At 50.7% G+C, this 16173-nt stretch overlaps 1 protein-coding gene across 1 annotated transcript in view; it reads right to left on the bottom strand.

Moving 5' to 3' along the window:
• The window catches only part of RFX4 (regulatory factor X4), a 164217-nt gene extending 150945 nt beyond the window's left edge, over positions 1-13272 (bottom strand). Inside the window, exon 1 of the mRNA XM_029205461.1 lies at positions 12811-13272. Coding sequence (XP_029061294.1) covers positions 12811-12853 — 43 coding nt within the window. The 5' untranslated portion in view covers positions 12854-13272. The remainder of the gene's footprint in view (positions 1-12810) is intronic.
• Positions 13273-16173: the final 2901 nt, after the last annotated feature.

Genomic DNA, 16173 nt, shown 5'->3' with positions numbered 1-16173 from the left:
CTCAGTTCAGATACTCTCGCTGTACGAACCGATGCACGTAGAGTGACTGAATCCCCCAGAGTGGCAGTTTCACTAAGTATAAGATGGGAATGATCCTGCCCAGATCACAGTTTTATGAGGCTATGTACTGAAAAGACTGAACACAGTGGAAGTGTTGTATAAAATGTTTTCTTCTCCTATGCAGTCCTGGGGGAAGGGGCAGAAAGGGGAATGGGGAGAAGGCAGGTCTTGGAAGCTACTAGGGGGACACAAGAAGCAAGTGCTCGAAGCACCTTCTGTTTATTAAGCTTTTACAACATGCCAAGGCCCTGTGTGGACCCCTTTATATGCATTAGTTCATTTAATCCTCACAAGACCCCCTAAGGTAGGTACTCTGCATGATCCCACTTTACTAACAAGCAAACTGAGGCTCAGAGAGGTCACGTGACTTGCTGAATTCATACATCTAGCCCATGGCAAAGCCGGTTCTCACTAAGTCTATGGGATTCTATAGCCAGAGCAGTTAATGATTGTATCAGTGATTGCAAACTCCCTGCTATTAATGATTGTATCAGTGGACTTCCCTGGTGGCGCAGTGGTTAAGAATCCACCTGCCAATGCAGGGGACACGGGTTTGAGCCCTGGTCTGGGAAGATCCCACATGCCACGGAGCAACTAAGCCCGTATGTCACAACTACTGAGCCCGCATGCCACAACTACTGAAGCCCGTGCACCTAGAGCCCATGCTCCGTAACAAGAGAAGCCACCACAATGAGAAGCCTGCGCACCGCAACAAAGAGTAGCCCCTGCATGCCGCAACTAGAGAAAGCCCATGCGCAACAACAAAGACCCAACATAGCCATAAATAAATGAATGAATAAATAAATGAATAAATAAATATTTTGAAAAATGATTGTAACAGTGATTGCAAATTGTGACATGCTATGCAATGGAAGGGGCTGTTACTTTAACACCCAAGGTTTTTATGCTTAACCTATTGTAAGGAAAATTATGTCTGTAAGTAAATAGGTATGAAGCCTTTGATGATATAAGATGTCAGATTTGCCAGAGTAACTGGCAGGCGGGGGATACCTCTCCAGTGGTGGTGCCAGGTTGAACTCAGAAGCTCTGAGAACAATTAGAGATGAAAGGAACGCCTGACATGAAGGTGCCCCCGCAGGAAGGGGCCCCCATGGGTGTCCTCAGTCAGCAGTCTGCTACCAAAGTCACATCCAGGTGCCCCTGACAGCCAGAAGCCCACCGACACCCGTGACAGTGTGCTCCAGAGAACTGCAGCATGAGCGGCCATCTCCCCCAGGATCAGGGGTACCTTGACCTCCTGAACTTCGTTACATAGTAGAGCAGGTGAGCTAGGATGGACACCTCTGAGGTCCTCCTTCTAACTCATGTCTTAGGAGGCAAGGAGGCAGCCTGGCTTTGAAATCAGAATAATCTGTGCTCAAATCCTCATTTGACACTAGCCATTTGGCCTGGACATGTTACCTAGGCTCTCTGCACCTTGGTTTCCTCTTCTGTAAGATGGGGAAAATAATGCCATCAGTTAGGTATGAGAATTAAATGAGTTAACGTGCATAAGCATTTAGCACAGTGATTGGAAAAGATTATAAATGTTATTAATCTGCTACCCAATTTCAAAAAGGGAGTCACTTGATTAAAAAAAGCAACTAATAATTTTGAAAATAATTCATTAAGGCAGCCTGCCGTCAATTACCAAAATAATTCGTGTAGTTCCCTCCTTCTCTCCCATCCTCCCTCTGTCCCTTCCTTCCTCCCTTGTCTCTTTCCTTCCTTCTTTCCTTTCTGTCTCTCTTCATTCCCTTTTCCTTCATTCTTTCCTTCTCAAAAACAATCTATGTATCAATATATAGTCTCCAGGTACTATGTACAATCATACGGCTTTGGTGTTTTTTTCCCTTTCTTCTTTTTTACGTATGTCTCAATACCAAGAAAAACTCTGAACAGAACGCAGATCCACAGGGAATCCTTTTTTGAGGTTCCTCATCTCTTAGATCTCTCTGGACCCCTCTGGACCTCTCTGCCCTGCACGCTTTCCCTGCTATGCTCGGGGCTCAACCAGCCCGAGTGAGGCTCACGCCTGTTGCCAGTGAGACCAGGTCCAGGCAGGCAGCTCTCCCCGCTCCCAGTGCCTCCTCAGCAGCGCCCTGCAAGGTAGCCCAGGCGGAGAATGCCCTGCAGCCTGGGCACCCGGAGGAAACCCCAACAAAGCAGGCAAATAATTCATTCTTCTAATCACAGCAAAGTTTTCAAACTTTAAAACGGAGTCTTGATTAGAAGAAAAGCTGTTTTTTTTTCTAAAAGCCTGGCATTTCTGAAAAGGTCCCCTACCCAAACCACAGCAACCTCAAAAACTCTGCCCACTGAGTTGAAAATAAAAGTTCATGGAGACCAACGGCCCTCTCACAACAACAGCTCAACGCTTTAGAAATCTTCTTTCCAATGCTTAAAAGTTTTCACATTTTAACTGAGGGCCTGAAGCCCTCTGGGATCTTCCTTCCTTGTAAACTCCCAGGGCTTTCTCAGCCAAAGTTATTTATTTTTTTTATGATGTCTAATAATGCTTTGTGGAGAAACTATTTTGTTTTTGTAAAAGGAGCCATCAAGTAAAAAAAAAACAACTCCTAGAAACAGAAATTTTAGCTTTTTTCGTAGCCATATAAGAATGATACAAAATTACTTGATTTTCTTTTCGGTAGAACAAAGAACTTATAGAGGCACCCAAATTCTCCCCCTGCCCCCACTCTACATTTGTTATCAGCAGTGGAACTGAACACCACAAAGAAAACACGGTGAAATATTTAAAGTGATCAATCAATTCCACCATAAACAGATCTGCGTTTATGCCATGGGCCCAATTCCAGAACTTTATAAAACCCCAACAACTTCAATAGGAATTTCACCTACCCACGAGCTCTGAGAACCAGTTCACAAACTACAAATACATCACATGTATCAACACCCCCAAATTTAGACTCATCGTTCAGAAAAAGATGATGTGGAGCTCAAATATCAGCCCTGCTTTTTTAAAAAATTATAAATTCTGTAATTGTAACATTCAAAGAAACGCCTCCTTCTTCAAAAGTCTAATATTAGCTTGAAATGACTTCAGAGCCGTCACAAGATTCAAAACAAACGTGTTAACATAAGTTTCTCCACGAAATGCGTTCATGCCTCAAAAATTGGTTGCTGGCGGTATAATTAGCAATCACTAATCACTCTTTAGATTATTCAAATGACAGTTCAAAATCTAGTTCAGGAGTAGTTCACTCGTGTTCACTGATACTGCATTTTCTCCAACATGATGGATTCAGGAGATCAATGCTTATGAAGTAGTAATTCTCCCTTCCAATTAAATAAAAATCTGCTATATTCATCAATCTCACTTAGGCTGCGTCTAAACAATGCTGACCTTTAGCACAATTGGGTAGTCAGAAAACACGCAGGGCACTAAGCCCTAACTAACCTTCACTGGGTTGAAGCCTTTTCAAAGGCTTTCTTATTATCCCCTTGAGTTAAAGCAAAACAATCACAACAGTATAAACCCAACACGCCAAGGTTCACCTGTCTACTAATAATTATTGATTGCTCATAGGCAGATTATGCTTTTACATTTTATTGAGGATTAACCAACCACAGAAGTGGAAACTATACACCGATTTTAAAGAAATTCTGCTCTGAGGATCAGATCTGAGCACAGAAACCACGTAATCTACTGGCACAGGTAATTCAGCCCTGGTTGCCTAAATTCAGATCCTATTCAACTGAAAACAGAAGGGCTGAATTTCATTCTTTCTTTCCTGCTTTTTATGATCTTTCTCTCTCTTAAAGAAAGCTGTTAATATTTCAAAAACCCAAAAACCACAATGTAGATAAAATCAAGTTATAAAGACAGAAACGGAACAAATGGACATTTTCTCCTCACGTTAGAAAAATATGCAAGAAAGGCCAAAGAGCTAAACGAGTTTCCTGCTAAAACAAGTTTCAGAGAAAGACTCACTTGAAACTGGTTTCCCCTTCTTGGAAGTCAAGTGTAAAATGGTTCAGTCTTTAATAAAACAGTGATGCCTACACGTATTGGGCAGTGGGGGGAGGGCAGTGGATGAAGAACGCGGGCCGTCACGTTCTAGAACTGGGAGGGCGTCAGGGGTTGTGCAGGGGCCTTCATCAGAGGTGTGCACCATACGTCTCCTCCGAGAGCTCCATGGAACTAACTTTCTTGCAGGATTCATATCCCAGTCAACAGGTGTTGCCTCTACAAAGACACATTTTCCACTTCCTTTAACAAACTGGAAAACGCAAGGGTGAAACCATGGCAAACAGAAGCACATAAAATGCCTTGTTCATGGGAAAAGTAGAGAAATGAAAATGACATGAATCCCTCAGCCTAAAACCTTTTAGAAGAGAATGATTTATCTTGACATGAGAATTGAGACTATGTCTATGTAGTACAGAAAACATCTAGATATGCTGAAACAATCTAAAATTTTTTCAGCATTCTTATCCCCTTTTCCCAACTAGACACGTAGGATTTGGCACAGGAGGCCAGATAATTATTTTCAATCATAGTAAGGTCTGCCATTTACTGAGCAATTTCTAGGAGCCAGGCTTAACTTAAAGTGCACAATCTCATTATATCCTCTTTTTGTTCTTATTGAAGTATAGTCGACATACAATATTATGTTAGTTTCAAGTGTACAACATAGTGATCCGACAAATACATTACCACACAATCACCACGACAAGTCCAGTAACCATCTGTCACGACACAAAATTATTATAGCATTATTGACTATATTCCGTATGCTGTTACAGTACATCCCTGTGACTTATTTGTTTTATAACCGGAGCTTGTACTTCTTAATCCCCTTTACTTATTTCACCCAACAGCCTCCTCCTCCCCAGTATATCCTCTTAAGAACCCTAGAAGGTAAAGAGTGGATTTTTTCACAAAGAAGGAAGTTGAGGCTTGAGAACTTAGGTCATTTGCCCCGGGTCACACAGCTAGCAAGTGACCAAGCAGGGATTTAAATCTTGGTCTATCTGATTGCAAAGCCCATGTTCTTTTCATTAAAGCACACCCACATGTACCTGAAGCCATAGGGAACACATATCTGTGAATGACTTCTAGCTCTAATATATGGTTTGTTAAATTACCAAAAGGCTACATATATAATCACAGTACTTAATGGCTTCTGCCTCATTAGTTTATTCTGGCTGAGGTATGTTTGTATGTGAGCATGAATGAAGCCTAGACATTCACAGACACAAAGCGAATGGTAACTAAACTTCAAATGAATCCCCGAGAAGACTACAGTGCATTTCACATCTGTAGTAAAGATGTGTCCCTTTATGTCCCTATTTTTGCCAACGATAATTTACAATTTTGTCTTCACAGTATAAAAGACTACCCTAATGCTTTCTTACAGGAAGAAAATAGCATGCTTTTGCTAAAATAATATACGCTTTCATTGGACATCCTTTCCAACACAACCCTCTCCCTCGCTAAAACAAAAAAGAAAAGAAAGACAGTATAGCCTTGTGACTAAGAGTGCGGATCACTGCAGGTTAGGGAACTTACCCCCTTCAAGGATACCCTTTATCTGCCTCCATTTCCCATTGCATAGAATGGAATGGATAATAACAGTATCCCTAACATATATTTTAAAATACAACTAATAATGAATTTAAAGTGCTTAGTACATGCTGGCATGTGAAAGGCACTTGACAAACATTAGCTTTAAAAATGAAAACAAAAACCTAGATTTATTACTTGCATTCTGTCTCAGGAAAGTTTGGCACACGCAATTAAGATCGATCTTGCTTCCCATGCAGTCAAGGTATGTCTCACAGCCCAACTTCTAGAGCTCAGAAACTTTTCAGTTTTGAGCCTGTTGGTTTCCTCCTTTAAACTGCGAATGGTAACAGTTCCTTCTCCATAGCGTTGTTGTGAGCATTACCTAGATAATGCATTTAAAGTGCTTAGCAAAGTGAAAACATATAGTAAGTATTGAATATATGTTATTTATTATCACTTTCGCATTGCAGACTCACAACAGCCCTATCAGACGGCTCTATCAATTCTGTAAGAAAATTGAAGCTCAGCAATATCTAGCTTCCATACCAAAGACACACAGCTTCATGTGGCAGAAAGGCACCCTGTGAAAGGTAGCAACCTCCCCATCACCACACTCTATCTTGATTAATCTAGATAGTGTTTTCTCTTCATAGTACGTATCACTAGCTGAGATTATCTATATTTGTGTTTATCTGTTTGTCTGTCTAGAATTTATGCTCCAGAGGAGCAGAGATGGCATTTTAAAGCTCAGCATTTAGCAGAATGCAGGGCACATAGAAGACACATAGAATTCTTGATTGAATGGATGGATGAAACAAGCTAAAATTTGCCCAAAGTCTATACTCTACTCAACCCTTATGAGGCACTGCCTCCTACCACTGCCATCGTTTCAAATCCTCTTCAAATCCAGAATCATATGACAACTTCAGAGACGTCTTCTCTGGAGCTCAAAGACACAACATTCCTTGCTCCTCCACTCTCATCCATGCATTTCCCTTCTCACCAAGTGGGATTCAAATCCACCTGGCGGCCAGCGTCATCACCAAGCCCTGCCAGGCTAGCGCTCTACCAGTGTCCAGCTGAAGCAGGCAGGGTGGGGCGAGGGAACGGGCTTTCCCAGTCTGGCCTCCGATCCAGCTCTGCTACTTACAAGTTGTGACCCTATGCAAGTTCCAGACCCTCTTTCATCCTAAAAAGGGACAACCCAGAACTGCTGTCAGGCTTAAATGGCTAATGTGTGGTAAAGTGCCTGTTAATGGGGCTGCCACATGGTGGGTGTTCAACAAGAGAGAGCATCCTTTCCTCCAGGGCCCAAGGGGACACTATTTTTCTGTCTCTTGTAGCGCTCACCACTCTCAATATGTCCATGCCTTCCCTCATCAAAACGTTTTAAAGTCCTTGACAGTAGGGACTGTGGCCTTATTCATCCCCAGGCTCTGCCACCCAACAGGTGCTCAGTGAGCGAGACTGAATAAAACCTCCGATAAATTCACCCAAAGTATTTTTTTTAACTTTTACCTGACACCTCCAAATTATCTGTCTTTGAGTTATTCTCTCCCCTAACCTTGATAAAATTGCAAAGACATCTCAAATAGAGTGGGTGTGGGGAGAAGCAACATCAGAGATTCTCCCCCACCACCACGTTTTCCATCCTGCAGAACCGTGCATCACTGGAGGGGCAGCTGAAGAGTGTCCCAAGTAACCTGTACAGCAGGCAGGGCAGGCTCTCAGGGGTCTATGCAAGTGGAGACTTGACTGTCTGGCGTCAAACTTGTGATGTCACCATTCCATACCTTTTCAGCCTTCTTCTTTTTGCACAGACACCAAGGCAAACACACACATCAACTTGATTTAGAATCATGATTTTGCAGTGTTGGAAATAGAAGAGAAACCCTGTGCCTGATGCAGGTCACAATAATACCTCTCTCGTGGAGCGCTTGTGAGGATCAATGTGTGATGAACTACTTTATAAACTTAGTACCAGGCAGGTATCACAGACACGGGCATGTAAATTAGTCATAAACTTTCAGACAGACCGTGGCAATCTTTACATCCAATCCGTTCATTTACAGATGAGGCGACAGAGTCTGGGGAGAATGGAAGGACTCCTCTGCTGAACATATCACTAGGAGGGGTGGCCAGGTGTGAGAAGAGCCTCACCTCTTCCTAAAAGCTTGAGCAACGGAGGGTAAAGTCTGGTGTACTCTTGATAGCAACATCTCACCATATGGGCCAGTGTGGCTTCTTATCCAGCATTTGTGGGGGTCTGTGATGCTGACTTCACCACCCAGAGGCATTTCAGTGTTGACGCCGGGTACAGCCCCATAAAATCTAACGCCTTAAGGAAAGCACCTCAGGTGTAACTGAGAAAGGCAATTACAGGTCCTTAAAAGGGGGTTATTCAAGGTTCTTGACTCTTAAAATCCTAAATGACTTGTAAAAATATTTTAGTATATTATTCGTTTGGGGAGAGAGTCACTAATTGCGCAGTGGATCATAGTTCAGATAGTGGTAACCTGGGTTCTATAGTAAAGAGGGATACGTCTAACTTGTCAGAGAATCCCAGTCTGTGAGCTGTCTTACCCTTCATTTTACAGGCAATTAAAATTAATCTTGTAAAGGCTAGAAGATTTACCTAAAGTATCATTACAAGTGGCTGAGTCAGAATGATAACCCCGAGCTTTCCCCACTGTACAAAGGAGAAAAAAATTGGGAGGATCTTCTCTTCAGCACCCTCCCCACCCCTCCAAGATTTCTGACCAGGCACCTCCTTCTCTTCTCTTTCCCGCCTTATCCTAACCCCTTGCCCTTTCAGATCCAGTTTGGGCGGGGGGCGATGAGAAATTCATCTGGGGCGACCCACGGGTCGTGGGGAAGAAAAGCCAGAACCTTTCACGTTGGTGAGCCTGTGGCTCGGGGGGGGGGGGGCGGGCGCACTGCCCAGCTGGCGCCTAACTTCGGGATGGGGAGGGAGGCTGGACGAGAACCCGAAGGAGGAGGGGTGGGAGAGAGGGCGCGCAGGCGGGCTGAGAAAAGGTGTAGCTGCTGGAGAGAAATTAGAGACCTCGGCGCCTCTGGGAAGCAGGATGGTCCAGCTCTCACACAGCGGCGGGGAGGCCCCGTGCAAACTCCTCTCTCCTCCTCGTACTCGGCCTTTTGTTGTCGGCCTCTGCCTCTGGCTCCCGCTCATGCCCTCCGGTCCCCTGCCCCCCCTGAAGTCACCCCAACTGCACTCATAATATTTTGCTTTGCGCTGGGTCTGTTTTCCACCACCAACTTCCAGCAGTCTCCATGGCGACGCGCTGAGGAGGGGGGCGGGCGCAGCTATGGAAATCCCAGGGCCTAGTCGCCGGGCGGCCCCTGCAAACTTTTCCGGGTCTCCAGGACCTACAGGCCGGGTGGGAAAGCGCGCTGTCCCGGGCCGCCGCACCAAGTCGCGTGCGGGGCTCCCCGAGCCCGGCCTGCACGCCGCGTCCGCGCTGGCTAGTGCTGCAGCCACCCGGACTGGGGACCTGGGGACCACGCGGCTCTTAGTTGACCCTGATGCCAAACCCAGACGTCGGCACTTGGCAGGTGGCGAGGGTGGCGCGAGCATGCCCCCTTTACCGGCCACACACACACACACACACACACACACACACGGCCGGGGAGGGCGAGACAGTCTGATTTGGGCGCGGGGGCAAAGTTCACAGCTCCGACCCCTTGTTCCCCGAGCTCGCAGTCCGAGTCCCGGGGCTGGAGAAGACGGCTGCTTTCCTAGGCCCGGGGCCTCCTCCCACCCGGGCGCTCTCTGCCCCGCCGGCCCCACGCCAAAGCCACTGAAGGTCCCCACCTGCGGGGCCTCGGAGCCAGGTCGGGCCTTGTGCTGAGCCGGAGGCCTGTAGACCAGAGTGTCTTCCCGCCGTTGTAGCCCAGGGAGCTCAAATCCGGCTCTAGGGGTGCTTTGGCCGCTCTGGGTTTTGGAGGTCGCGGCGGAAAGCGGGTAGAGGCAGAAGTTTCCAGGTCGGGTTCGTCACTGCCCCTCTGTAAGGCGCCGTCCCGTTTAACAAGAAACAACCCTTACTGTTGCGCAGGCGACCAACCTGGCCCCGGCCCACTTTGCACAAGTTCTCTGTGGCCTAAAACTCTACCTACTTTCCCCCCACCCCGCCCCTCGTTCTCGAATTTCCAGGTACCTTGAGTAACTGAGCAACGCTCGTCGGGGAGGGCAGCCGGGATTGGAGCCACAGGCCACGAATACGTTAAGCGCCGGCGGCGGCCCGCGTGCGGACGGCGGGCCACACGGGGCTCGGCGCAGACTTTGCGCGGCGCGGGGCTGAGGCGCGAGCCGGCAGCGACGTAGCTGCAAACCGCGCACCGGGCGGAGGGCGCGTCAACCGCCCCACGCGTGCGCCTGCGGCCTCCGCCGCCTCCCCGAGCCCGGCCGCGCTGCGGGCCTCCTGTGAGAGGAGCTCTGCTTTGTGGCACCCGGCGGCGGGCTAGGCCAGGGCCCAGAGGCGCGCGCCGGCTCCCCGGCCTCCTCCGACGGGGCATTGTCTCAGCCCTCACACTTGTTGAGTATTTTGGGAAAACTTGAGGAATATATTACCGCCTCGGTGCGCGGAACAAAGGGGCGCGTTTCCGCAGGCCACGCTGAAGGGGCCCCCAGGCGGACCACTAGAGCCCCGGGCCCCGCAAAACTGTCCTCCCGGGCCCGAGGCACATTGCGGTGATTTTCCTTTTAAGAGGAAGGGACGGAGGCCTGGCCCGCCGGCCGCTCCGACCCCGGACGCTCCGGACATCGCCCCAGCACTTATTGCGAATCGATCGTTCCAGCCCTTTCGGAATGAAATAATAATAACGATAATATTCGTGGTTCTGCCGTAAGATTTGCGCTCAATCTGCCGTAAAAGGAGCAGAATCGAACTGCTCCAAGGAGCGCAGGTCTCAGCAAGACGGGGAGAAAGGACCTTTACATAAAAAGGGAAACTCCAAAGAAAAGCTAATTGGATTAAGTTCTCTGGAAGCGAGGTGAGGGAAGGTCCTGGACCGGACCGCGCCGAGCCGCACTTCCCTTGTCGTCGGTTTTGCAAGCCCGAGTGAAAATGTCACCTGGTGCGCCTCGTGTCACTTCTTCACGCTGCCGTTTCCCAGAACTTTTTGAGTTCAGGATGGCGATCTAGGGATGTCTCAGATTTTCGAAAAGGGGAGGGAAGCGGATGGGAGAAAAGATTTCAGAACCCGTTGCGGGTGTCTGCTGTAAGTAATGACCAGGTGTCTCCACGACCACTAGCTAGAGGACAGAAAACAGAACGTTTCCACAACCCCGCAGCTCTCCCCAGAACGCACCGAGAAGCTCCAGTCGTGTGGAAGGGGTGGCTAAAACCCCCAGCTGGGCCATGGCTGGTGTGGGGCATGGAGACCCCAAGTCCCTACGTGAACCCCTTGCAAATACTTGGTCACAAACCATGCAGACATGGGTTTAATTTTGTTCAAGGATATTCACCTCTAAAGTTGGGGTGCCCAGGAGGTGCGTAGTGGCACTAACACTTGGCATAGCAGTATGCAGGGAGGGTCTCTTTTCCCTCTCTGGGCGCCCTCTTTACCGCCAGCGGAGAGGATCCAGCAGGGCTGGTCGCGCACCCGCAGCCGGGCGGGCGGCAGGCGACGCCTCTCCTTACCTTCATTTGTCATTGCACATAGTAATGAGTTCTTCGGGGCTCAGCCTTTCCCCACTCCCAGGGGACCCACACCCACTCGGGGGAGCGCAGTGGAGAAGGACTTAGCTCTTGAGATCAGAGATAGATAATTACCCTGGAAAATCAAAGATACCCCTGGCCAGAGGGGGTGGGCGTCTTGTCCACCAGGGCCCCAGCAGAAGCCAGGAGAGGCTGGAAATCTATCTGCAAGGACGGAAGAAAGACCATCTGGGGCAATGCCCAGATGACCCCTACTCCCACCCCACATCCATTTCCAGCCTGCTTCGGAGTGGAGATGGGGAAACAATCGTGTGGTGTTTATTTGCTCAGGGAGGAGTCGCGCGTGTGTTAGGGGATGGCAAGAGACTGGAAGGCACTTGTTGCTCCGCGCTGCAAAGTCCAGCAGCGGATGCTCGTAGGCATCCCCTCAAGCATCGCGTCAAGCTGCTGCCTCGGCCCAGGCTGCTCTCACTGCCCTGTTTCTGCCTCTCCCCAAGAAACTCCAAGGCTGCAACCAAGCCGGGATAGGACTGCACTGGTTGGAAGACTGCGGCTGGGGGAGGAGGTGAACTTCCAGAGAATTTCTTTTACCTGGAAGGGGCATAGGGAGCATAACTCTGATCTAGAAGTTTGGCGGCTCTTCAAAGGCGCTAGAACTGGGAGGTGGCGAAGACTCTACTGGAGAAAGAACCGAGACGCTGGGCTTTTTCGTTGTAAGAGATTCCTTGGCTTGCTTTCTCTGTTGTTACGGACGGCCGCAACCCCAAAACCTGATGCCCACAGCCAACAGACCCCAAAGTGCCGAGCAGTTTGCAGACCCAGACGCCAGGCCTCGCCAGCCGCTCAGCGTCTTGTCCTCCCTTCAGCAGAATTACAATCCCCAAGCGGAGCGCATCGTCGGGTGCCCCTTCCGGGCAAGGAGGCTACACCCCGCCTCGGACGGCCCGGGGCTCCCTCCTCCAGACCGGGCGCGGATTCCCCAGGACCACCGGGTTCGCCGCCGCCACTCCCTCCAGCTGCGCATCTCTACCAGTCGGAGCCTCTGTCCCCACCTCCCAGGCGCTGTGCGGAGCCGTCGCCCTCCCCCGCCTCTGGGGCGTTCCGCTCGGCTTCCTGGCCCTAGCCACCAGCTCCAGAGCGCACCGCTATTCCGGGGCCCCCAAACCGGGGGAGGAGCCGGGCCCGGGAGGGGGCGGTCGGCTCGCAAAGTTTCTGCAAGTGGCACCTCGAGCTCGCCGCGAGCCAGCGAATCTTTACATAACTTTGTGTCCGCGGCTAGCAAGAGCGCGCTCCTCAGCGCGCGCGCACACACACATTTACACACACAGTCACACGCTTACACACGCGCACACTTCCACGCATCCGCTTACAGACATCGCACATCGCATGGGATTGAAAACTTCTGCAGGCTCCGTTATTTCCTGCGGTTCCGCTGTCAAGTTGACCCTTCTGAACTTTTTGCGACTCTTGCTGAAGTTCCCCTTCTACCTCTTCTTTCCCTCCCAATGTCTCCCCCCAACCCCCACCAATAGGACTAACCTGTGGAATCCATGTCGGGTTCCTCCAGTAACCCACAATGCATGCTCTTCCCATGGACAGCACAGGCGCCCCCCAAAAGTCCTGATGTTTGGGGGTCCCCTGTGCTACAGCTGCCCAGGGAGGAAGGGAGGAAGGAGGGGAGAAGGAGAAAGAGACGCAGAGAGTGCAAGGACGGAAGGATAAAGAAGAAAAGGAAAAGGCAGAAAGAGAAAGGCGAACAGAGAAAGAAGAAAAGAGGAGAGAGAGAGAAGGGAGAGAGCTCGGAGAAGGGGGAGAGAGAAAGAGCGAGCGAGCAAGGGGACACTCAGTAATCCAGCCGGGCAAAGCCAAACCCGTCAAAATGTTTGCGGATGTTTCATGGGAAAAAGCATCATTTTATAGGAGCCCCGATGGGAGCAATGTCATTGATAGGCCAGCCGGCCTGATGAATGGCCGCTCGTCAGATGGGGCCGTGGCGAGGCGCACTGTGAAGCCCATTGTGGGCCTGTTTTGAATAAGAAAAGCCGCCTCCGAAAAGGGGGGCTCAGAGCGACGCAATCCCAGCCCTCCGACTTCCCCCTTCTATTATAGCATTAGCAACGTTTTTCTTAAAGTTCCAGAGGCCTTCTCCAGCCTTCGCCCGGCACTCATTATAGGCGAAATCAAAATTGGCTTAGATGTGGCCCCCTCCCCCCTGCCCCCCTCCCCCGATCCGGCCAGGCGCGGCGCAGGCTTGGGGGGTGGGCAGGGGGCTCCGAGGAGCCTGGTGAGTCGCCTACGCGGCCACGAGTGGGCCCCACTCCTTTCCCGCTTCTCTTGGGCCCCCCAAGTTTGGTCCCGGGTTAGATTTTGAGTGGGAGCCCTGGGGATGAGGTATGCCTTGACTCCCTTCCACGCGGATCCGCGGACACGCGTGGGGGAGTGGAGAGCGCTGAAAGGGGAGGGGAAGGGGAACTGCAGCCCTAAGACCCCACCCCCACCCCGGGCGGCAAGAAGGCCGCTTGGCAGGGAGGGTGTGAGGCGCTGACTCATCTCCAGAACTTTCTCTATCTTCTGGGTGTATCTGCCTCTCTCTCTCCGCCTGCCTCCCTGTCTCTGTCTCCCTCTGTCCTTCCCTCGTCCTCTGTGTCCCTCTAAGTCTCCGGTTTGGGCTGCGTGCGTTTCGGTCCAGCCCCTGCCCCCTCACCTCTTTGTCTCTCCCTAGGACTCTGCCCCTCTCTGTCTCTATCCCCCTTGGTCTCTCTGACACTCCCCGCAGCCCCCGCCTCTTCCCGTAACTCTGTCTGTCAGTCTGTCTGTGTCTCGGTCCCTTCCTCCCTCCTCCCGCCCCCGCCCCCAGCCAGCCACGAAGTTTGCGAGAAGCCCGGGCCTGCGAGTGGGAACGCGGTTTTCCCAGGGACCCCCTCCTCGGCTGAGTGTAGAGTGCAGAAAGAGGAGGGCGAGGAGCTGGGGGGCTGGAAGTGGAAGTGGGGGGGGCCGGCTGCGTCTCCGCGGGCCCCGATAAAGTGGCCGTTCGCGGGCCGGCCGTGCTGTGATTAGAATATGAATGGGGCTCGGCGGGCGGAAGAGAAAGGCGGATTACCCGGGTGCTTTGACCATGGACAGAGGCAGCGCCAGCCCGGCCGCGGAAGGGGCGGGGCGCGCGGGAGGGGTCCCTAACTCAGGGCGAGGGAGTCTCTAACCCGGGACCCCAAGCAGGGCGCGACTTCCGCGGTCCCTCCGAAAGCCCCCCAGTCTGCCCTCCTAAGTGGGACAATGTTGGGATGGGGGCGAGGGGCCAGCACGTGCCGAGTTAAGGTCACGGTGCGGAAGAAAAGAGGCGGCGCGGAACGCGGGCTGGAGAGTCCGGGCTTCGCGTATTTCAGAGAGCTGGGTTCGAATCCCATTCGGTAAATGCCTTACTCTTTATGGGCCTCAGTTTCCTCGTCTGTAAAATGGGGCAAAGTGTCCCCTCTCAAAGTGTGGGGTAAAATTAAACGAGGTAGTGGATGTAAAAGGGGCTGAGTATTCGCTGTTCTCTCTACTTGGAACTCTCCTTACCATCTACCTCCCCCCAACATGTGCCCGCGTGACCGGCTCTTTCCCACCACCCTGATCTCAGCTAGCGTCGCCTCCTCGGAGTGCGCCTGACCACTCTGTGTGAGGCGCCTCTCTTGCCCCGGCCGGTGCCTGGTTCATTACCCGTTTGTTCCTGCAGGAACACCGTGCACAGCCGTTTGCTCAGAGCCCAGAGCAGCGCCAGGCACATTCTTTCCGGCCGCGATGGCTGGTGAAGGGAAGGGGGGTATGAAACCAACCAAAGGCGACGGTGGTGATCACCGCACGTGGTCGTGGTGTGCGTGGTGGCAAAGACCGCGGGATTCCAAGTCAGGAGATCAGAGAGGCCGGGTTCTCCTTTCGCAGCCTCCGTTTTTCCCTGGACGAAATGGGACGGATGATAAAAACCTCCATCAGCCAGCTGCAGGGGCCCATTGGGAGGTAGAAGACTTGGCGGGGAGCTTGACGAGGTGCCTTCCGGTGGTTGCGGGGAAGCTCGTGCTTCAGGCCCTGGGAAAATCCTTGAGGGATGCCAGGGGCCGGGTTGTCTCCAGAGGGCGGTCGAGACTGTTATGGCTGTTGCTATTATTCTTATTTTAATTATTATGCACGCAAAATTGGGGCGGGGTGGGCCAGACTCGCCAGGGAGGAGTGAGGAGAAAGAACTCATAGGTGGGCCGCGCAGATGCGTGCCGTGCACAGTCCAGGGCGCAGGCTAGGCTAGGTCCCTGCCCTGTGCTGTCTAACCTGGGAGGGCACTGTTTCTTAGACATGACAGTGCTGCAACACCCAGGAGCTTAAAGAAATGAATATAAGCACTTATTCATTCATTCTTTAGTATAAATTTTTGTTGCATACCTACTATGTGCTTAGCACTATTCTAGGAGCTGAGGGTACAGCAGTGAACAAAATAGACTAAAAAAAAAATCATGCTCTCCTGTAGTTTATGTTGGCGTGAGGTGAGATAGATAATATATAAAATATATAATTAGGTTATTTAGGATGTCTGATGATGGGTGCTATGTAGGGGGTGGGACATAAGGGAGGGCCTCTCTGAGAAGGTAACGTTTGAGCTTTAAAATAGTGCTATCTGCTGTTGGTGGGAATGTAAATTGGTGCAGCCACTATGGAGAACAGTATGGAGGTGCCTTAGAAAACTAAAAATAGAGTTACCATATGATCCAGCAATCCCACTCCTAGGCATATATCCAGAAAAGACGAAAACTCTAATTCGAAAAGATACATGCATCCCAATGTTTAGGGCAGCACTATTTACAATAGCCAAGACATGGATGCAACCTAAATGTCCATCGACTGGTGAATGGATAAAGAAAATGTGGTACATAT

Source organism: Monodon monoceros, unplaced genomic scaffold, assembly GCF_005190385.1.
Source record: "Monodon monoceros isolate NGI ecotype Baffin Bay Population unplaced genomic scaffold, NGI_Narwhal_1 Super_Scaffold_6, whole genome shotgun sequence".
Taxonomy (NCBI): Eukaryota; Metazoa; Chordata; class Mammalia; order Artiodactyla; family Monodontidae; genus Monodon; species Monodon monoceros.
This window is presented reverse-complemented; position numbering and strand designations above follow the sequence as displayed.